Source organism: Clarias gariepinus, chromosome 5 (assembly GCF_024256425.1).
Source record: "Clarias gariepinus isolate MV-2021 ecotype Netherlands chromosome 5, CGAR_prim_01v2, whole genome shotgun sequence".
Classification (NCBI taxonomy): Eukaryota; Metazoa; Chordata; class Actinopteri; order Siluriformes; family Clariidae; genus Clarias; species Clarias gariepinus.
The window spans coordinates 32,077,341-32,101,706 of NC_071104.1; the positions used below are offsets into that span (position 1 = coordinate 32,077,341).

Here is a 24,366-nt window from a genome sequence, read left to right on the forward strand (position 1 = left end):
ATATAAGCCCAACATATATGCCCTGCATCCAGTTGGTGGGTTTGGGCGCTGGCTGTGTATCGAATCCGAGCCTTCAACATGGCAGGTAAATAGGATTATGATCCTAGTTTTGGATCATATGTTTTATTATGTTAATAATATGAACATACAGTAGTCTTTGTCAAAGCTCACTACTTACAAAACAGACCTTAGTCTATACAGTAGCTAATGAAATAATATACAGTACTTCCCCTAATCTTTAGGCATTGATGTATTGAGTAAAACAGTTTCAAACTTCAATATAAACTTTTAAAATAAGTCTAAATGTTAAATAGATTATAATATTCCAAAGGTAATTAGAATCATTACTGAATGAGAATAAAACTGCATCACCTCAAGGTAAACACCTCAGTGGGACCCGAGCTGGGCTGATTAGAATGAACTTTCAATGGGAGTGAAGGGGCGGGGCAAATCTTTCAGAATCTGTTCAGTAGGTAAATTATGCCATGTGAACAGTTGATTAAATCGCATCTTGAAATCGTTACTCCACGTTGGGGTAACGTTAGGATAACTGATGAGTTTTTAGAAGGGAAATTTTGCTTCTATTCCTAAGAATACAACAATACTCTCCCAGCCACACTACAGTACTTTAAACTTTCATCCACTAAGTCTTTAGCTGAGGAAGAGGCACTGACTAGCTTATGTTTCATGTGTCTAACCAATCATAAACGTGATTAAATTCTTGTAACTCATCAAAACATAGAAGGAGGGATTTGTCGGAAATGACGGGATGCTTTCTATGGTGAAATTTGCAGCGGATTAAACACAGCAGGCAGAGCCACTCTGCTCAATTAAAAAAAGTTATTTAAAGTTATTTGTCTAATTAGATGCTTTGTGCAGCATAAACAGTCTATATACACAGTATTGGAATTTCTTATCGAAATGATTTCAATCAAAATAAAGAAATATTGTCCGTGTAAATATAGCTATTATATATTACAAATCTAAATCTAAGTGAAAAATATTATAAGAAGACATCTTGTTAAACATCTTCATATGATAATTCCCCCCCTCCCCCCCTTCTCCATCATCTCAACATTAGGTGAATATTTATTTATTTATATATTTATATATATTATTATAATTATAATATATATATATTTATTTATTAAATAACACTGAAATTTAGACTTAATACTTAGATCTATACTTAAAATGTACAAGTAAATCACTGTCTAACTGTACCATGCCCTGGAATTATTTCAGTGGTAAAGTGTTTCATATTCGCCGGTCTACACTATTCCCTGACCATAATTGCTCCCCATGTTACTATAAGCTACAGACAGAAAATAGAAAACAATCTGATGAAAATTTCCTAAGATTATTCGTGTTATTTTTCACGATGAGTTTTGACCCTTAAATTCAGAGCCTAAACTACCATATTTGAGATTTAAATCTGTAATATGAACTGGATTTAAAATATTAATAGCCGTGAGACCACAGGAAAGGCAGAAGAGTTGTAAAAGAAATTTAATAGAGGCATCTGGAACTCTTCAAACACTATTTAGAGCCCTTTATAAAAGAATACCAAAGCCCTAATGTTTTTATTTTGTGTGTGTGTGTGTGTGTGTGTGTGTGTGTGTTTATACTTGTTGTTTCTGTCTGGTCCTTCTGGAGTGCTCTCTTTCTTGCTCCTCTCTCTGTCTTTGCTTCTCCTCCTCCTGCCAGCGTTCAGCTATAGCCGCCTCCATCTGAGCCACCTCTTCCTGCTGCTCACGCCACTGCTGCAGCTACACACACACACACACACACACACACACACACACACACACACAATGGTTATTTTAACAGTAAATAAAATACACAGAGGTGCACACACAATTTCCAATTTTTATACCCAGCAAATGAAAAATTAAACACTCTACACACACATACAAGTACACCAGTGCCATGATCTGCATGAAAGCTGGCCTCCCAGGAACCCCTTTATAGGATTGTATAGGGATGTGACAATAACTTCCAGCCAGGTTCCTGTAATGTGCAAGTGGTGTTTGTGAATGATGATTGTGGGTATAGTTCCAACAGACAGAGGTGTCTTTCCCATCAGATGGGTCTCTGAGGCACCTCGGCCCCGGGATCGTCTATGACGGACGTAAAAGCTTCATTAAAATGTTTGCACCATTCAAATGTTTTACTCATTACTGTACTGTACTTGAAGTCTTCTGTAAACATCAAGTGGGTTTGAGACATAAAGTCTCCTTCATTCATCAGAAATTTCATCAAGTCCAGGTTTGACTTGAACGCCCCAACACACACAACCACGTCCCCGTCCCCCCCCCCCACACACACACACAAACAGTACATTAAATACGCACACTCCCTATCTGCATTTTACACACCGTAAATAAAATACACACAAACACATGCACACACACACACACACACACACACACACACTGAGTCAAATGCAGGTGGGTTTAGCAGCTGTCTCCCAGCAATGCGAGAAGCAATGAAGCATTGAGTTTTGAACCTGCAAACTAATTTCCATCAGCAGCGTTTAGTAAATCTCCACACACACTCACACACACACGCACATTAACACCTCCGTATATGGAGCATCCTCATCCCTGCTGTTCTGCAGAGAGAATCAACACCTCTCTTTTGTCGAAAGTGGATTGTGTTTAACAGATCAGGGGCTTTATGTTAACAGGGCAAGGTTCACACGTGTTAATTCACATTACACATTTCCATTAACTGCGTGTCTAAATGGACTGCAGACTGAGTGACAAGGCAGGAATTTCACCTTTTTATTACACATCCTGCCTGGAGAGTACAAAGGCTGAGCTGAGCTACACTGTGGCGTGATTAAGCACGCTTCTTTTTAGCAGGAGAAACCGTTTCCATTTCCCTAAGTGATTAGCATGTTCAAATGATTATCAGGTGCTAACACACGCCTAACACGCCGCACAAACTGTGAGCAACTTCGGGAACTTTAAATGATAAATGCTTCCTCATTTAATTTGAGCACATTTTGACAAGAAACCAATGTGTTAATCAGACAAAAAGCTTTCACTGTATAGAGCTGATGATGTCATTTAAAAATGTAAATGGAATTAAAGGTGTAACGTCCCATTCCTCCAACAATTATCACTGTAAATGTTTTTTTTTTCAAAAATCTAAAAGCACTAATGAATTTTTTTTTCCAATTTCATACATTAAAAACTGACTGATAAAAATCTGATCTTTTAAATACAGTTGTAAACCTTGTTAATGTTAATAAAAACTTATTAAACGTATTAAAGATATTGATCATTAAACTTTCTTTACTTTAAAGAAATGATAACACTATCTGTTACTATCTCTATTAAATCGCAGATTTTTATTGTGGTCTCACTCTTCTACACTCTATTGGATCTCACTCAGTTCGTCCATTGAATGTTTTATGTAACTCGTCACATCAAATAGCCGGGAGAAAAAATGCATGCTTTTTCTTTTTTAATCTTACAGTAACTGGAGCAACAATGGTTGCTTTAAAACAATGGTTAGGATTAAAACTTTCGCATTTCTATTGAAGGATCAGAACATAAGGTATTCATCAACCGAATGTTGCCGAAATGAGAGATATGATACATTTCACCTCCTGCACTCTATTGGCCATAGCACAAAACAAACCTGTGTGACCTGATACCTGACTTGATAGGACGGATCACACACTTCATTTAGAATTAATAGTTTTTGGATGTATTAATTACCACTACATAAAAACAATTTTTAAAATGAACACAGAAGCGAGCTATGTTAGCTTGTTCGATTCGAAATTTTATTTGACAAGTGTGTACTACTAAAACAGGTTCTAACTAAACTTAAATAAACTAAAATAGATAGTATTTATTAACGAAGATGGTACTGTAGGTACTTGGGCTAGTTATTTCGATTTAAAAATAAACATAAAGCTTTATAACAAACAGCAGATGTTACTCTTACAAGAAAATCAAGACCTAAGTTTTTAATCTGGCAAAATATTTATTTAAAAAAAGGACGTTTTGGCCCTTCATACTATACAGTATGTGTTAAAATAGAATAAAAAATAAACCTTTTTCTTGTTAAATTATAAATGTTTTACTATATAATATTCTATCAAAAATCTAAGGCCTATGTAAAGAAATTCGTATACTTAACATCTATAAATGTATTTCATGTAATAATTCTTTATCATAAAAATGCAATAATAATCTTGTATTTTTGCAAGAACATTGTCTTTTTCTGTTGCATTTGTGTATAACTTCGCAAATGTAATCTGGTGGTCTTGGTTAGGGTTAGCTGCTTACATAATAATATGCTACTTTGTCTTATGTAATACACTATCTGGCCAAAAAAAGTTATCATTGTAAAAAAGTTAAATTATTGGGCTTTATCAGGCAAAAACAAATATATACAGTCCTAGTCAAAAGGTTGGACACAAGTTTGGGTTTATTTTCGACATTTAGAACAATACTTTAAAATAAAAAACTATGAAATAACACTTATTGGATTAAAAAACTAAGTAACAACAACAACAACATTCATTTATTGTTTATACCACTTATCCTGTACAGGGTCACAAAGGGCCTGGAGACTATCCCAGGAGACTTTGGGCACAAGATGGAGCACACCCAGAACAGGGTGCAGATTCACCTTTGGGCACACACACACACACACACACTAAGGGTAATTTGGGAATGACATTTACTCTAATCTGCATGCCTTTGGACTGTAGGAGGAAACCAGAGTAGCCAGAGGAAACCCATTAAGTGTGGGTGGAAAACAGGAATCAACACAAGGTGCAGAAATCAAACCCTCGACCCTGAGGGCATGAGGACATGGTGATAAACACTACGCCACCGTACCCACCCATCAACAGTCGAAAGTTATTTTAAGACAAAAAGGTCTGCTGTTCTGAAATAGTTCTTAAAAGAACAGATGCAGATCAGGTGCATTTGCAAAACCCATTAAGCACCATGATGAACCTGGCTTTTATGAAGACCATCCCAGGAAAGCAAGACCAATGCTTTAACCAGTGAGCTACCCCTGGCTATATAACTGTTGTCGGGTTTCTACATTTCAAAGAATATTATAAAAAGCAATATAAAACAGTATAAAAAAGGTTTTATAAGAAAAGTAGCTGCTTAGTCTTACTGAACATCCTGCAGAACCAGCCCAAGTCCCTCTGAGGATGTCATCCCTTCCTCATTTTTTTATGAATGCACAACCCAAAGGTTTATTCTGTTTAGTTTTTTTTTTGTCAGAAAAGTGGTTTTTAACATAATATGCTGCTTTCTTTTCTGGTCTACATATATTTGAATGTAAGATTACATTTAATATTCACATATCACAAAAGATTACATTAAATCCATTAAATCTTTTGTCAAAATACTACTGTTTGGAAATCATAAAGTCATAAAATAAACATGTATATCAAAGTTGGAAGAAAAAAATAGGTGTCTAAAAATTGTGCACAGAACTGTACACCTGCAATGTTAGTGCAGAACTGTCAACTTCATTAAAAATGTGGTCAGGGTCAGAAAAAAAAAAAAATAAATAAATGCCAGTGATCTCCCCAAGACATAAGAAAGGTATAAAAGGAGAACATAACAGGACCATGTACCATGCCTTGTGGGACACCAGTGCATGGAGCAAATACAGATCCCCTTTATGTTACCTGATATGACTGTCCTTCTAGACTGGAAACAAACAACTATCATGCTGTGCAATGAATTCCAAAACTTTATCTGTAACAGACAAGAAAGCCTTGTGGTTAACTATGTCAGTCTATAAACTCTCTGGCGCTATCACTGATGCAGAAATCATTTTGCAGGCATGTTGCCCATGCCAGTGCATGTTGGTATTCAACAGAGCGCTACTTCGTAATGACAGTGCGAGGAAGCAGACGGAGCAATCTGTTCAGCGGCCCTGACAAGAGACACGGCCACTTCACACTTTTGCCGAGGAAAAGCCTGATGTGTTCTCAGCAACAGATTGTCATCAAACAGACATTTGCCAAGCGGTTGTGCATGTGCCACAGCACAGAGAGTGAGGTTTCGATAGTCAGCGTGTGAGACAGACACGAAACCACATTTCAGCTCTGTCTGAGGAGAAGAAAAATTGTGCAATAACACCTCAGACCTAAAGACAAGCCACATCAGCTATGAAGGTTTACAAAGTGTGTTTTATCAGATCAATACTCATTTTTACTATAGTGATTTTTCATGTACTTTCTGTTTTACAGATGCATTTTGGTTGTTGCTGTACTAGTATAACAGAAAACGTGAAGTAGAAAAGTCATAGCTAAAATGGAGAAAAAGTATGAAGAGGCTAACTGGCCCAGTAATTGCACCATCAATCACACTACTCTCTGGTCCAGGTAAGACAACAGTGCCAGATAAGAGGAACCAGAATAATGTCCTGTTAAACTCACACACACACACACACACACACACGCACACACACTTGCTAACATATAGGGCAGGGTGCATGGTGCCAGGCTATAGGTTACTGATCAAAATGTTATGGGTTGAGCAAGACCCTTAACCCTGTCTGCTCCAGGGGCACTGTATCATGGGTTATGCAAAGAAATAATTTCACTGTGCAGGATGTATTTGTGACAAATAAAGGCTTAACTTAACATATGCTTTGGGATAAGTTTAGGATTTCTTTTCATGTCAACTGAGACAGCAGAAATTAAGACATGTTTTGCCAAGTTTGGGATAAAAACTCAATTGTTCTGCAGTCAGCCCTGATCTCACCCTCAGTGAACACCTTTGGGTGGAACTGGAACAATGCCTATGTCTTCCATCAGCATCTGATCTCACTAATACTCTTGCGGATGTATAATCACGAAATCCCACAGAAAAGCTCCAATGTCTAGTTGAAAGCTTTCCAAAGGTGAGGAGGTTATTATAACAGCAGTGGGACTAAATCTGGAATGGGATGTACAGCAAAGACATATGGGTTCTGGGTGTTCACAAACTTTTGGCTATAAACTGTACTTTTTTTTTTTTTTTTCCTTTAGTGGAAACATACAAATACATTAATTATATAAATGTGTCTTAGATACTGAAAATACCCAAACTGTATAGCCATGTTCATTCTTTTCTGCAAAAATGCCCAAGCTTTCACTGCAGTGAATCTTTACCCAGCTGTTTAATCGACTGGAGCAGATATTTAGCTCCATTTAGACTGATGTTTCCTAATTGCTGTCATTGCAAAACATTCTTATTAAAAATAAATAAATAAATGAATTAATAAATAAAAATAATAAATTAATTAAAAAACATACTGCCACCACCATGCTTACTGTGTAGACAGTTTTTCTTTTTAAGGGTGATGAGCATTGATGGTTATTTCTGGTTTCTTTAACAAGCCCTACATCTAACTTTTTAAAATTTTATTTTATAAACAAAAATTAAGTAATCGTATTGGTAATACATGATTGAATTGTGCCGTTTGGCAGGGGAAGTTAAAGGTCAGTATATGTTTTTATAATCTTCTACATAACTGTGAGGAAATAATTCAACTTAAAAAACCCAGGGGATTGGTGTACAGTACAGATTCAGTAACTTATATTTAACTTTAATTTGCCATTGATACAATAAATACCAACTCCTATTTGAATGTAATAATTCAGGGGTAGATACAAAACAGTAAAACTAAAAAATTTAAGGCAAGACAAGAATCACAAGTCTAGCACAAAACCAACACAGAAAGAAAAACAAGAATACAGCAAGGTGAACTCAATAGCAATACAGGCTACTCATGATATCAAATGCTATGCTAACTACAAGAGGAAAACACAGGGAATTCAAAAGTATGTAGAAGGGTGACCTCTGGAGGTCTGGCAGAGAATCATCTGTGGTTATCCTCTCACATGGTTCCTATCATGTCTATATGATCATGGAGAGTTTCAGTGTCATTACCTCACAGTCTTACTAACGGAGTGCCTCAGGGGCCAGTTCTTGGTCAACACAATTTTTTTTGTCTTTACACTAATTCCATGGGCTCTGGTATCAGGTATCATTGCTTTTTGTTTATTACTGCTACACTGATAACACACCACTTCATTTCTGCTTTCTCCATTCACCTCCCAAGTTGCTCAAAAGATATCAGATTGTCATTTTGACATCTCTAAAAGAGACATTGCAGATTTTTTGCTTTATACCATTGAAAAGATATGATCTTTCTTCTTAAAACCCTAGTTATTTCCAGACGTGATGACTGCAAATCTTGAATTGCTGGTCTCATTTTATATGCCATATCTCCTTTAATTTCTACCGCTCACTCGATTCAAACTTGTTAAAGTTTTCTCATAGGCCCCCTTCCTAATATCACTCCACTGCCTTTCTTTTGCTGCAGGAATACAGCTCAAAACCCCATTCTTTGCATTCCAGGTGTAAAAATGTGTCTGGAGCACATTACATATGCAACCTGGTTCAGATCTACACACCAACTCAAGTCGTCCACTTCCACACTTTGTCCTTATTTGCGGATAAACTTGGTTGCTGTAGAACATGAGCTTGCTGCTTTAGTGGTTGAATGAGCTCCTACCTACACTCTGAACAACAGAATCTCTATTTATTCCAAAAAGGTATGAATACTCTGTTGCACTGATTGCCTTTTGTATTAGATATATTAATTATTTATTAACTTGTGCTTTCAGAGTCTGGTTGGTTTCAAACTGTCTTTTGTATTGTTCATGCACTTAAGTCTGATATTATCTTTTATCTTTTTCGCAGCAGGAGAGCGCTGTAACACTTGTACAACACTTGTCTGGTCTCTTTGGTAATGAATCCTTGTAGATTTCTTTAATCCTTTGTATTCATGCATCTTCAACTGTTTGCACATACTGTACTGGATAACAGTAGCCGCTAAATGACTAATTGTTAGTGAAAATCCTTTTATCTATTTATTTTATTATTTTGCTTTTTTTGCATCTATTACAAATTTAGTTGTGCCTCAAGTCATACATGGCTGAACTATTTTTGTGAAGATTCACAGAAATGCCTTCTTTGAAAAGGTTTGAATAAGAGACAGACATGAGTTAATGGTAACAACAGTTATCTTTTAATGCTTAACAGTTCAAGGTAAACAGCAAAACCATAAAAAAACATCTCTGAAAGCTGGCCCATTGCTGACCTAATGTCTATAGCCCTGTGTAGCTAGTCTCTGATCTGAAAAGCTACCTCCAGTTACATCATTTATTTAAATGCATTGACTGGATAAAATGCAATAGAGGATGTTTAAGTCTATTATACTAGGGTATAACCCCTGGTCTAGTGGTTTCATGCTGAGAAATAAAGACGTAGTACAGTAAAAAGAACACTCGATTAAGTTTTCTTGAATTTTAATACAAATGTAAAGTAATAGACACTTTTTACCCATTTTATCTATGGCGACCCCTTCAAAATGATAATATTCAAATAATCTGCAATTCATTTATTCATTCATTTAACTTCTATATTGTGTATCCTATACAGGGTCACTGGGAGCCTGGAGTCTATCTTAGACTTTGGGCACAAGGTGGGGTACACCCTGGACAGGGTGCCAATCTATTGCAGGGCACACCCCCTTCTTCTCCCAAACTTCATACACAGACCCTGGAGGTCTGAGGCCACAATGGCACTGTGCCAACATAAATCAGCTATTCACATACATTTTATGGAAATTTTGTTGCCCTGAATTCTTTTTTATTATGTATAAAGTTTTTTACTAATAACTATTTACTCAGTAACTCAGTAAAGATAAAAAAATAACAGAAATAGATGCAGTGGTTAGTTAGTATAGTGGGTAGTGTTGTTGCCTCAAATTCTAATCAGTGGTGTTGTGCTATTTGTTTATGCATCAGAACATGCCTATGATCATAAATACCAAGGGCTACTGGCTCAATGGATGATGCATCTAATACAGATCAGAAGGTCGAAGGGTTTGAATCCCTGATAATGCCAAACTGGCAATGTTGGCTCTTAAACAAGGCCATAAACCTTCTCGGCTTCAGGGATGCTGTATCATGGCTGACCCACAATTCCAACCCCAACTTCCTAAAAAGCTGGGATATGCAAAGACAAGAATTATGATGTACGATACATCTACATTTCAGCATTTGGCAGACACCCATATCCAGAGTGACTCAAGGGCACCCAAGGGCTCAACAGGGGCAACATGGTGGTGGTGGTGAGGTTTGAACCTGGGACCTTGTTGCAAAAAAATGTTACAAAAAATGGCTTCTTTAGTCTGACTTGCTAAGATGCTAAGATATAATTTTTACAGTTAGTTGAGGTCCGGGGCTTTGGCAGATCCATTCTAAGACATAAAATTCATTAAATCACTTTTTTCGAATGTGTATGTTATTTATAATAATAATGCAATTTTATAATAGCATGAGATATTAGCATGGAACTGAAATAGCACACTGAGTTGATCGTTCTGCGTTCTTCTCTCTGTTGTGTATTTTTCTGTAATGTGGCTTTATAATAAGCATTAATACGTTGCTACTAATGAAATCTATATTTGCAAATGCAGAAACAGTCTCAGCTCCAACATTTTTTTTTTCAATCTGCTACACAAACTCAGATAGAGAGAGAGAAAAAGAGAGAGAGACTGCTTCAGCTCCTTTTAGATCTATTATAATAGCTTCCCTGTTAGTCTGAGGAGTGAGAAACCGCAAAGAGACTTTGAAAAACACAAAAGTCTGTTCAAGTTGGGAGCAAATACAAAACTGTTACTAGCTCAAAACAACTGCGAGGGACAAAAAGAGCGAGAAAAAGAGAGCAAAAGAGAGAAGGGAAAGGGGGAGTGATCCTGGGTCTCCAGGGATCTTGAGTGGCACTGCGGTACAAATTCTTCTTCATCACTATTATTTGTGTCTCAGATGCATACAGGTGCCAATGACGGGATGTGAGGTACTCGGTTGCAAACACCTCCAATCAGACGGCTTTCGTTTCCCAGCATTCTTTTCTTTTCTACACTCACATTTGTGGGTGCACCTCTTCTGGAAGACTTATCAGTACCAAAGGATGTGATAAACAAACTTGTTCCTCCTCTTCAATGAGCAGCACTCAGAGATTGCACAAGTGATTTGGGGAGGTGAGGAGGTAAAAACGAGCACTAGGGACAATGAGCGAGACTCGCCCTTAGCTGCAGTGGATAATGAATCCTGGTTACTGCAGACTTGGACCAGAGAACCGTTACTGTAATCATGAAAACTATTGTGCTGATGCTGTACATCTTTTCAGCACACACAGGACTGTTTGACTTCCTGTCAAGGTTCTTTCCTCTTATCATCTCAGGGACACACCGTCACATCTGTCTTGCTCAAATGTTCATGCAAATTTATGAAAAATCTTTCTGTTTTCTAAGTGTCTATCGATAAAAGCAGCAAACAAATCAAACAGAATTGAACTCTAATTTCTGGTAGTCGTTCAGTGGGAGTCTTTTGTGAGGGCTCACCATTCAGCGAAACCTGCAGAAAATTGCGCAGTCATTACTCAATTAAACACTTGTGCAAGCAGGAAATAGAGACAATGGTTGCAATCTGATTATCAATGGACATCGGTTCCATTTAAAGACAAATTAAAGTGAAGATTATTTCAGAACAAATGCACATACGACACACAATGATCAGGTAGGCTACAGACATCCTGATCACGCTTAATTTCAGTAATTAATCTAATTACTCTAGCATTAAAGTGATAGCAATTACTCTAATGGTACTTCCCGACAGCAGGGTTCTACATCTACCTTTTTGCTTTCAACCAGCCCACATGTTGTGTTTGGCCCTGGCAAATAATTACAACCCCTTCAACTTATGTCTGGCCAAAAAAAAACAACAACAACATGGTTTGGGTTTAAATAAGCTAATATTCTCCTTTTAAGTATTTGATTGGATAAATATTGTAGTGATTAATAACCAAGTGGTGCAGTGAGGATGTCATGATGGTGTAGTGTTTATCACTTTCGTCTTGCACCTTCAGGGTTCGGGATCGAATCCCAACCTTGTTTGATTCCCGTCTCTGTTTGCATGGAGTTCGCATGTTCTCCCCGTGTTTGGTAGGTTTGGTGTATCGCATTCTCGAAGAAAAGATGTTTCTGTGTATCAGAAGGGTCAAATAATTTGTCCTGCATCAGGCTAAGAAAAGAACTAAGAAGATTTCTGAAATTACTGGAATTAGGTTAAGGACTGTCCAACTAGTTATTAGAACTGGAAGGATAGTGCTGAACTGTCAAATTCAAAGAAGAAATGTGATCAGAATGAATGAGACTGGATTGCATAGTAATAATAAAAAAATGTAGAAATCTTTGTTTAATTGTCAAAGTAAGGTAATTTCCACAAACAATGTGATGAGAACTTAGTGAGAATAATCAGGAAAAAGGCTTGAATTTGCTAGGGTTAATAAAGATTGGACTTTGGAGTGATTGAAAAGGTCATGTGGTCTGATGAGTCCAGATTGACCTTATTCCAGGGGTGGGAAGGAAAGCGCACAAAGCAATGCACGCATCATGCATAGTGCACGCTGTACAAGCCTCTGGAGGCAGTGTGATCTGGGGTTGCTTCATGAATGCAACTTTGGACCTAAACAAATTTTGTGTAGCTGCACTATTTTGTCGAAACAATTTATCCAAAACTGCGAGCTGTAATCAAAGCCTAAAGATGGTCCAAATTATGTATAAAGTGTGCGTCTTTAATCCAAGGAGTGTACTGTATGTCATGAACCACTCAGTGTTGTTATGGGTGCAGTAAAGGCTCATACAGGATGCTCCTGAGCGCCCTGTTAAAATCTAGAACGAAAAATAAGACTACGGCCTGTCTGACTTCACAATATGCCCTGGCAACGATTGTGAAGTCACAAGTGTGCTGTTTGAGACAGGGGCGTCACCCTGCTCCAGCGCTACCCTAACCACATAAACGTGACAAATAGCTTTTCCTTGTTGAGATAAATGTGTTGTTGCACCCGTAATGCTGCTGTTAGCTAATGTGTGAGGGATCAAAAGAGTACAAACAGCTTTGCTCTTGTATGAGTTTCCTTTAAAAAAAAATGCGCTAATGTGTATTTAATTGTAACTCATTTGTAACTATTGAGTAAATTCATTTGTAATGATCAAGATGAGAGATAAGGCATATAATGGGTGCATCGTAAAGAGATTGATTCCAGTGAAGCACAGAAAAAAAAAGGAGTTTAGTCACAGAAGCCACTCAGTGATTGAGCCTGTGTGTGACCGAGGAGGCAATGATGAGCCTTTTTCAAGTGCTTAATTTATTCTGTGCTGTGACAGAGAAATAATTCTCATCTTAAAAGCTAAGAATGATTCACCGGCACTCGAATATCTCAACCTTATTTATAGGTGTGGACAGTATTCATGAGTACAACAAAAGAATACATTTAGAAGGCTGAGGCTTGACGGATAAAGGAGATAAGAGGATAGATGGATGTCTTGGATGTCTTTCTGAATAATAAATGTTTTAAAGTCTTACCAATACAGCTACAGCTTCGGTCAGTGCTTATACAATTCTTTACCTATCATTGTTACTTCTCCTACGATTTGACTACATTTGTATGGATAAGCTGCTTCGCCCGTAGACATTTCACTTTACACCTAACATGCATTTAAATGCAACAAAACAAAACAAAACAAAAAATAGATAAAAAAATAAAATAAGAAAGATAGCACAGCTTCAGGCATCTTGAGGAATAACAGATCGTCCTTCCACTCTAAACATCTGCTCCATACCTCCATTTACCCCATTTCCTCCTGAATGGCTAATCTCTCCACGATGCTTACCAAAGGCCAAAAACAAGCATCAATCAATCAACAATCATCCCTCTATCAGGAGGCACAGCTGGTCCAAAAATCAGCAACTGTAGCTATAGTAACCAGGCAAAAACAAGTAATAATAAATAAAGCAGAGGGGACAACTGAAAACTTTTATTCTCTATACATATCTATTTTCCTGTACAACATAATGAGAGGCCTGGAGCCTATCTCAAGGGACTCAGGCCGCTAGGTGAGGTACACCCTCAAAGGGGTGCCAATTCGTTGCAGGGCACAGGCACGCGCACACACTCGCACACTATGGGCAGTTTGGGAACGCCAGTTAGCTTTGTCTGCATGTTTTTGGACTGAGAGCGCCCGGAGGAAATAAACGAGAAATGAAAATAGCAAAATTAAATAAAATAATAAAATATATAAAGTATACAAAGAAAAAGATAAGTCATCATATTAAATCCTGGACATTAATACACTGAATTTCTATAAAAAATTATCTGTTCCATAATTTATTCATAATTCGAAGAGTGCATTAAATTGCCTTGCCAACAGGTGGATTTTATCATTATTACAACAATTAACAGGTAGCCAGTGAAGGGAAATAAAATGGCTGCATTATGGACAAACAGCAGAATTTAAATGTGACTCATATAGACTTATTTCTATTGTTCTTTAGACCAGAGAGCAAAACCACAGTCTTGTTAACATAATATAAAACAGTTTCTAATTTTACGCAGTAAGTCATCAGTGAATGCTGTCATCATTCTTCTCTTTTAATGGTTGTGATAATTATTTCTGGTATATAATCTGAATACTCATTAAAATTTAAATTTTTTAAATAAATCTATTTTATAGCCTATTTTTGTCCTAAAGGAGCTTTACTGAAACCCCAATATAAGATTTTCTGTAGCACGTAGCACACTTAATGAGCAAGCTAGAGGTGACAGTGACGAGAAAAAATCTTTCTAAGATGACATGCGGAAAAAAACCTTGAGAAGAACAATGCGGACTTAAAAGGAAACCATCATCTAGCAAGCGGAAGCATGGGAAATGGTAATTGTGGATTCATTCAAGTCGAAAAGAAGTAAGTAGGATTTTAAGCATAAACAGACTGTGTATACTGAAAGAGAACATTAAATTTGAAGATTATCCACTGAAGCAAGCGGGAAACTGTTCTGGCACATGCAAATATTTATGGCCATCCACAAACATTCAGTGTTCCCTAATGAGCGGTGATAGTTCTAGTTTGTGGATAGGTTTTTTTAAGGTAACATGTACAAAAAAGGTTTAAAGCAATGGCCCTAATAAAGAGGAATGCAATATAAAAGTATTTTTTTTTGTGTGTTTACTAATTCATAATTATTAATCATATACACTGGTAAGCCATAACATTAAAACCACCTAGGTCTCGAGTTTTGCTTGTGCCATTAGAGTGGCTTTGGTCTGTTGGGGCGTGGCTCTGCAGATAATTATTACAATAAAATTTGTATTAAAAAATTAAATACATTTATTAGTGCCAGTAAACTAAATATTAATTAACTAATTAGAGGAATGATGTTTATGAACTGCAACTTGAAAAAAATAACCGTGCTCCACTGGAAATGCAGAGTCATAAAATTAAGTTTGGGCTTTAAGTCATTTTTAAACAGAGCCTTGATTATCAATTTTCTCAATCATTGGTTAAGTTACTCTCGACTTAAGCAAGATGGAAAGCAATAGATTGACATTGCGTATTAATTAAACAGTGAATTTTACATGGCATCATGGATGCACACATCTCAGTAACTTAGCATTAAGTAAAGTATTGTATATTCAAAAACATATAAAAGGAACTCTGTGGAAGTCAAAGTGAATGGGCCTGATGCAGCGAATAAAATCAATCATTGTTTAAATATCTATAATGTTCAACTCTTGCTTCAGTGGATAATCCAAGCATAGTGGGACCACTGGAGTGTCACATGTGACTAACAATGGCAAATGGTTTATACGGCTCACAGGTCTGGTAGGATGGCGTCATTGCACATATCCATTTAAATATCTCTGACTTTCATCAGATAAGTGTGAACTCCTCTAGTCAAAGTCTTGCACTCTGTTGTTTTGATGTTGCTTATGTCTCATTATAGTTTCTGCTCCTGTCTGGAGAGCTAGGATTCTCATAATTGCCTTGCTTTCTTTGCTTTCTTATATATATATAACTCATATCAGTGCCTTAATTAAAGGCATATACCTTTGTTTTTTTCACATCTCAGTCAAACAGAGGATATTACAGCAATAACTCACAAAAGAATCTTCAAAGGAAATGACTCTTGCATAAACCTTTCCAAGTTTTAGGTCAAAAATACAGGCTAACTTTGTCCTTTCACTGGGCACAAAATAATGACATTATTTTTTTAGCTTTCAGATGTTTTCCACTCTTTGATTTATGACACAGAACAAAGAGTCCTACTGTAAGTGCCAGAGTAGAGGGCAGATCTGCAGCCATAGACAGAAGACAGCAGATTACAGAATTTTTTGTGTTTTATGAGCATCACAAAGTGCTATAAAACTGGACAGGCTCAAAAAGCACCATATTTGACCTACAGTACGTACAAAAGGACCAGGATTGATTAAAAAAAAAAACCACTATCAACGATCAACTCAAATATTCCAATAGAGATAAAAATCTAACATCCACAGCGTGACAATGAAACCGTCAATGTTAAGAAGTGCATAATATTATGGCATAATAAGAATGATGTAGGGCAAACTATTCCACTTGCACAATATTAAGGACGGATTTCAGGCTTACACTATATTTATGTCATTTTGATTCTTGAATTCTAAAAAGGGTGGACTTGTCGATGCCTTGTCTAATCCATTTACTGTACATCTAACAAAACCTGGCAAATGTGACCCAAAAAAAGCAAATGAGATTACAATTTTTTTTTAATTATCCAAAATATTCAAATCATGTTCTATGGAGTAACAGCTACTGTGCAGTATATCATACACTGTTACGGCATAAAACAACTCAGGATAACAAAGTATCAGATGTTTACTAATACTGTACGCTACACTGCATAGCCAAAAAAAGTTGCCCAGTCTAATGTGTCATTTGCTTGCCTTTAGCTGTGAGTATAGGATATGATACAATGGGCAGTCCATGCATGAAAATGACCCCTCATGCTCCCAGAACAACTCTTACACAATTAGAATCCTGGAGTATCACATTGCCATCAGAGAACAAATAAATGCATTTAAAAGATAACATTTCATATGTTCAGGTAGTCAGCTGACCTCATTTTAAAACCACATAATGTTGCTGAACCTAGAGCTGACGAGATGAAGCAAACCCCAGATCATAACACCACCTCCAGAGTCTTATACAGGGGGCACCATGCATTCCTTCATTCGCCTCCCCTCCTACCCTGATGCACTAATCGCTCTGGAATAGGGTCAGTATGGACTCATCAGACCACATGATGTTTTTTCATTGCTTCTAAATCCTATATTTACCCTGATTAGCAAACTAAAGCCATGTTGCTTCTGCTATCATTAATAAGTGGTTTCCTTATGGACACACATCTCTTTAATCCCAATCCTGCAAGTTTATGTTGCATTGTGTGTGTGTGTGTGTGTGTGAAAGTGCTCTGAATTTCACAAATAAACATAGCTGTGATTTCTACTGGTGACTTTTACAATGCACAGTTCTGTGCAACCCAGCAGCATGGTGACTTAGTGGACAGCACTGAAGAGCACTTCTTTTTTCTGGATTGGTGGGTTTCCTCCCATAGTCCAAAGAAATTCAGATTAGGCTAATTACCATTCCCAAATTGCCCATAATGTGTCAGTATGTGTGTGTGTGCCCTGCAATGGATTGGCACCCTGTCCAGTGTGTACCCTACCTCATGCCCCAAGTCTACTGGGATAGGCTCCAGTCTCCCATGCCCCTGTATACAGGATAAAGCAGTATAGATGATGAGTGAGTGAGTTCTTGACCCAATTCCACCAAGGTCAAATCCCCTTAGTGTTTTGTTTGCTTGATGCAGACCGATAATTTGACCCTTGTGCAGTTGTGACTTTTAAACCAGGTGGTATATTAAGTGACTTGACTAACCCAGAGAAAATCCAACAGCAAATTTAAAGAACTGCATTATTAAGAAGCTTGATTCATCGGTCATCTGGCTAAACTCCGGGTAACTGATACTTAACATCAACTCATAGCTAATCCATTCACTAGTGGAATTAAGAGGTATTAAGAAAATGGTAATAAACAATGAAAAAACAACAATTATGTTGAATACATTTATTAAAAGGAAAACTTGTCTTTGAGATAATTAATTTTGCATCATATTTCTGATTCCCACAAAAAAGTTTTATTTTAGTACAGTATACGGCATGTTTTCCCAGAATGGCTAATGAAATACATTTCATTATAAGTTTTATAATAATAGACAAGATTAAAAAATGTGTAAGAAGGCACTTTAAAATATCAAAGACTATTTTAGTATACTTTCTTTCTAGCTGTGCTTTTAAGCTACAGGAATTTTAAGATTTTCAGTGCATAGGGTATATCATCAGGGGTTTTATGTAGTGCTAGACCGAGATTGACACATACTGTTTGTTTTTTGTGCACTAGGAATGGCCATATTGTGACTAGAAGCTGCAGACGCTATCACAGCAGATGGCCACACATCTTTATCCACTCCAGTTAAAACCTGTGAGGTGGATGACTGAGATTCACACTCTCAAATCATAATGATTGATTGTGCTCTTTATAATGCCATCTGGAGTAGTGTTACATAATACACACATGGATTAAAGCATGGCTGTTCTTGGGAATAAGTGGCGATGACAGTTCGGCCTGGTATTTTTTAGCATCTTGGGAATTTCACAAACAGAAGGCCACAAGATCTATTTCAACTTACTTAATTCTTCCATCTGCGCATCATGTAGTACAGTAGAAGGTCAATGTACTGTGCACTGTGTATAGTTGTGTGTGTGTCCGTGCATGTGTGTTACCTTTTGTCTAAGATTTGCACAGGTGTGTTGCTGGTGTAATCTGTCACTTCGGAGGCTCTGCTCTTCATCATAAATTACCCTGGCATCCTCCAGTAACTGCAGAGTCCGCAGACGCAGTAATGCCTGCTCCCGGTGCCAACTCTCCAGCAGCAGCCTCTCCTGCTCCAAGCTGAACCTGTACCAGTCCCAAGTCCGCTCATGAGCACTCTGAAAACCACACACATATCCACACATACTGTAGGTACTCATGAATTATGGACTAATAAAAGAAAGTTTTAAGCAAAAAGTAATATGCATGATGATAAGCGAGAAGGTTTCATTCTAGAGATAAAGAATGGAGATGATGTTGAGCACAGGAATCAGAAAGGGCGCGGGTTTGTATCACATGGTTGTCGATGGATGATGTTTTGCAATCTAACCTCTATCTATAGACGAAACAAACAACCTACATCAAATCAAGTTGGAAATAATGCAGGAAAAAGCATAGATACGAAATACATGAGAAGGATTATTTAAATTAATTGAGGATATAAATGAGATATGGATACAGAGATGACTTCCAGTAGACGTGACTCTGATGTAATGGAAGATGACCTAACATGAGATTCTATTTTTAGAATCTTGGGTGAAATTACTTAAATGATGTGCAACGCTCTGCCAACAAACCAACTCACTGAGCACAGCTTGGGTATGAGGGTGAGATGACATGAGCTGACATGGGAGTAAGTAATTGGACTTGAAGGTAGGGCCTTGATTACAAAACTAACAGGTGAAAAGAAAACAGGAGGACTGTATAAAAGTCAGGGAAGGAAGACATTGTGTGTGTTTGTCTGTAAGACTGTGGAAATAAAATTGGCAAGCTTGGAAAAGTGAAGATGGCTTTACTATAGTGATGCAAAGGGCACTGGAGGAGTAATAGGAGAGGGCATTAGTGCAGAAGTGCAGGACAGGAGGCATTATGCAGCTGCCTGGTTTCATTAAGGTGTGTGTGTGTGTGTGTGTGTGTGTGTGTGTGCGTGCGTGCGTGCGTGAAAGAAAGAAAGAAAGAAAGAAAGAAAGAACAGAAGGATAAAAATATCTGACATTTTCTGACATTCTAAGGATGTATGGATGGTCCCACTGAGAAAAAATGAATGTTTTACTGTTTTATAATGAATGACTACAAGAACCTAAATGTAGTCATTGTAGTAAATGTAAGAAACTAGTGTAGCTGCAGTAATCATTATATCAGCAGCAGCAGCCAGTGTGTGAAGTAAATGAACTTGAATGTCCTTCACTCTTTATGAAAGTTAACTTGATATGGTTGACAGGGCAGTGACTCCTCATACACTATCTACTAAAGGACAAAGCACACACAGACACTGATTCTCATGTAGCAATTATGACGTAATGAGTGAAATTTCAAAAATAAATCTTGTGGTATAAGATTTGAGTTTCATCTCCATTTAAAAATTGTTACATCGTTCCATAAAATATGTGTCACATCGAAAGTGAGACTTGTTTTTTCTTAAAGTCTTGGATTCATCCACTTATTCCAGGCTGTTAAGTAACTGGATGTCAACGAGCTCAATTTAAGCATACTGTGCAAAAGTCTTGAGCCAGCCCTCACCTTATTTCTTCATATTAAATTATGTAGATTTAATTAAAGAAATTGCACTACAATGAAGACTACTAAAGATATAATTGAAACATTAAACATTGTTTATGTAACAACCTCAACAGCAACCTCATTTCCCCTCTCATCTGTTCCAACCACTCAGCATTCAGTATACCAATCCCCGGCCTGATCATCTGCACCTGTTTCTCACTGGTTCATGCCTTAAGTTACTGTAGACGTTTCTTTTTTAATCGCTTGAATAATTCATAAGTCACTGTGTGGTTTAGCAAACAAAAACATTCCTCTGGAGTTGCCGAGGTACAGAGACTGGACTGAAAGTTAAAGATAAAAACTTGTCAAAAATGAGAGCCAAAAAAGCCCGGAGAACTATTCCTCAAGACAACATTAAAAATACAAGAATGTCTGGCTCTTTGGAAACAAAATATGAGGAAATGAGGGGGACTCATGAATTTGCACAGTATTATAAATACTATAATGAATAACTATCTCCACTAGCAAGACATGCTATATGGAAGTAAGTATATAATTAATGTGTAGTTTTAATGCTTTTAATGTTATGCAAGTAAGTATCGTTTCGGTACGTGAACTGCTTTTTCTAGCTAATATTACGTCACTATTATTTATCTGCCAGGTTTAATTAAAGCCAGGCAACACAGATTTATTAAAAACAACAACAACCACAAACTAAAGGTTACGGTGGTGCTGCAATGATGAAATGATGAATATCTTTGCTTAATGCTGATATAATAATCCATCCAATGATAATATCACAGTTATCAGGCTGCTTCAAGAAAGCATCTAACAAATAGTAGGTAGCATTGCTGCCCCACAGATCATGGCTCGATCCTGAGCTTAGGTTACTGCCTGAGTTTTGCATGTGCACAATACATGAAATCATATAGCTTTCTTTTATGTTTCCCAGTTTCCTCCCACTGCCCACAAATAATCTAGTGGATAGATTCATGACTTGCCCCTGAACAACAGCCCGGTGGACCACCCACAGTGCCTTCACCATAAACATAAGCAGGATAAACCTAAAAGGTATCCAAAACTCAAGCTTACCATTACGATATGTTTATTTATGCAAACTTGCAGAAGGTCTCAGTGTATTATCGACTCCATTGTTAAGAATGATTTACATGAAGTATGATGTTACAGGATTTACTGCACAGTACTGTGTACGTTTTGAGCCACTCCTTATTTATTCATATTTTACTTCCAAAGAGTCAGACGTTCTTGTATTTTTAATGCTGTCCTGTGGAATAGTTCTCCAGGCTTCCTAAAGGACTTTTTTTGGCTCTCATGTATGGCAAGTTTATGGCTCACATTTTTAGTCCAGGCCCTGTACCTGAGCAGCTTCAGAGGAATATTTTTGTTCAGTAGTTTTTTCAACTCCGCAGTGACCTATGAGTCATTAATCATGAAAAACATCAAACTTAAGACATGAACCAGTAAGAAACAGGTGCAGATGATGACAGATGATCAAACTGGTGATTAGTATACTGGTGATGCTGACTGCTGAGGGGTTGGAACAGACGAGAGGGGAAATGAGGCTGCTGCTGAGGTTCCATGCTGTAAACAGGCAATTCTTAAATTCTTTAAAATCTTCAGGCACTTTGCAGCCCGTTGCAGTACAATATGTATTCCAATTTCAATCTTCATTGTTTAATTCATTTTACTATGAAGAAATAAGGGGTGTCTCAAGATCTCAAGTTTTCTTGTCATTTTTAAAATACATAGTTCATTTTAAATATTGATAGATCATTCCAAATCAATAGTAACCTGTTAAAACTTAAATGTAAGGGTTTCCTGATCCTGATTTTAATGTACAATACACTGTTATTACCCTATATAGACACATTTATATACTCGAGGTTGTGATATAACCTGAATGTGGTATTATGGATTACATTAAATATAGCACGCTTTGCAAAGGTTAATAAAAGCTTTTAGATTAACACACATTTCAACAATTCTCCATGAATTGCTTAGCAGTCCACCATTTACATTTTTATTATGGCAAACGTACGTCTGAGTGAGTTCTAATGTCGATTTTGCTCGGCATGCTCATTTCATCTGTGGATGTCTTTAGAGTCTGTTTTCCCACAAGTACCTTCATTTACCAACATCCACTAAAAGCCACATCTCCAGTTATTTCCCAGAGAGGGTGTTTAGGCCAAAAACATAGTTTGAGCCTTTGAAGTGACTTATTGTCAACAATTCATTTCAGGCAGTTATTCATTTTCTCCCCAAGGACTCAAAAACAGGAAATCAAAGCTAACAAAGTAAGCAGCGAGGAGGAGAGGAAGAGCTTATTGCAATTTTTTTCAAGCCTTTAACATGCTCTCTTTCAAGCTGTGAAATAACGGGCGAGTGAGAAACCCTGCTTCAGGTAGGCCTAAATTGGGTTCGGAAACTTTTATGGTGGAGAACGTTTATCTCACTTCAAAGCAGCGAATGGGCAGCAATTCAGAGGCGGGCCGAGCCGGGCGCCTCAGCAATGCTTCCCATCTGCGTGTGGGTTTATGGCCTTTGCTTTATAATTTGATAGCGGTTAAATTGTTAAAATCAGCTTTCTTGAAAGCACATGCAAAAGATAAATAAATAAATGAATAAACACACACTGTCTGAACTGTGACATGTAGAGTAGCTTAACTCAAGGTCATGTCCATCGAATGATCAACACGTATAATCTAAATCACACATCTTGATTTCATTTACCAAGGCTGCACACACACTTAGACACTATTCCTAAAATACACTGAATGTTCAGGTATTCCTACAGCATGCTTCAGATTCAGCAGGAAAACAGACCATCCTCCCTGACTGGTGTGTTCCCATATTTTATAGTCCGCTTTCTTTCATTGCTTTCCAACCCGATGTCAGCTCCGAGGCAGACAGCACTTTTTGTGCAACACATGGAAGCTTCCAAAATAAAGGTTGTTCAACTTAAAAGGTAACTTGAAAGGCAACTGCATACTTCGATGCTTTATTTTGCCAGTGGTGCATCACATGAATCTTTCATGGATCCTGTCCATGTACCATGCCTCAGACCGAGAAGTACTCTTTTAAATGTGAGTAAATTCCGTGTTTGAATTCTTACAAGATGCCACCAGGATCCCTAGCTCAATCCTGAATTCATGTCTTGTGTGAAAAAGGTACTCATACTCCCAGAACACGCTTTCACAATTAGAGCCTGATGATTGTTGGCCTGGAATATGCCCATGCAAACAGAGAAGGAAAAAAGTCACTAGATCATTCAGTACACTCAGCTAACGTCATTTTATTGCCACATAATTTTGCTGAGTCTAGACCTGACCAACTGAAGAAAACCCCAGATTATAACACTGCCTCCAGAGGCTTGTACAGTGTGCACTCGGCATGATGGATGCATCGATTCTAGCACTTCCCTTCTTACCATGTTGCACCCATCACTTCAGAATAGGGCTAAATCTGCATAAAATTGGACATATCAAACAACATGATGTTTTCCCATTGCTTCACAATCCACCTGAGCAAACTGAAGCCTTTTTAATATTCTCACTAATCCACAGCCGTACAGCTGTTTAGACCCAATCCTGTAAGTTCTTACATTTACATCTGCATTTACAGCATTTGCCAGATGCTTTTATCCAGACCATCATACAAAAGCACTTCGAAGTTTCCATCAAGAAATATATACTTACACTCGTTTACTAGGTTGTACTGACCATCATTCATTCCACTAACAAGGATCCAGAACAGAAAACATTCTATATGCATGTCTTCCTCCAGCAGTGTTTCTATGGTGGTTTTTTAAGTCAATTTTTTTTTTTTTACTTAGTACAGGGAAATGTATCAACATTTGTATGGTGTTTGGTTATGTGTGTGTGTGTGTGTGTGTGTTAATTATTCATGCGCTACTAAAAAAATGTGCTAGGAAACAGGAGGAGAAAAGACTGACTACTGACGTAAAAGAGGTCTAAGAAAATGAC

The 24,366-nt window shown here is 37.4% G+C and overlaps 1 protein-coding gene across 1 annotated transcript in view; it reads right to left on the minus strand.

Annotated features, from left to right (window-relative positions):
- Positions 1-24,366, minus strand: part of LOC128524546 (coiled-coil domain-containing protein 148-like) — an 86,603-nt gene that overhangs the window by 10,730 nt on the left and 51,507 nt on the right. Inside the window, exons 10-11 of the mRNA XM_053497156.1 lie at positions 18,775-18,981; positions 1,629-1,769 (exon numbers count right to left, since the gene is read on the minus strand). Of these exons, the coding sequence (XP_053353131.1) occupies positions 1,629-1,769; positions 18,775-18,981 (348 nt within the window). The remainder of the gene's footprint in view (positions 1-1,628; positions 1,770-18,774; positions 18,982-24,366) is intronic.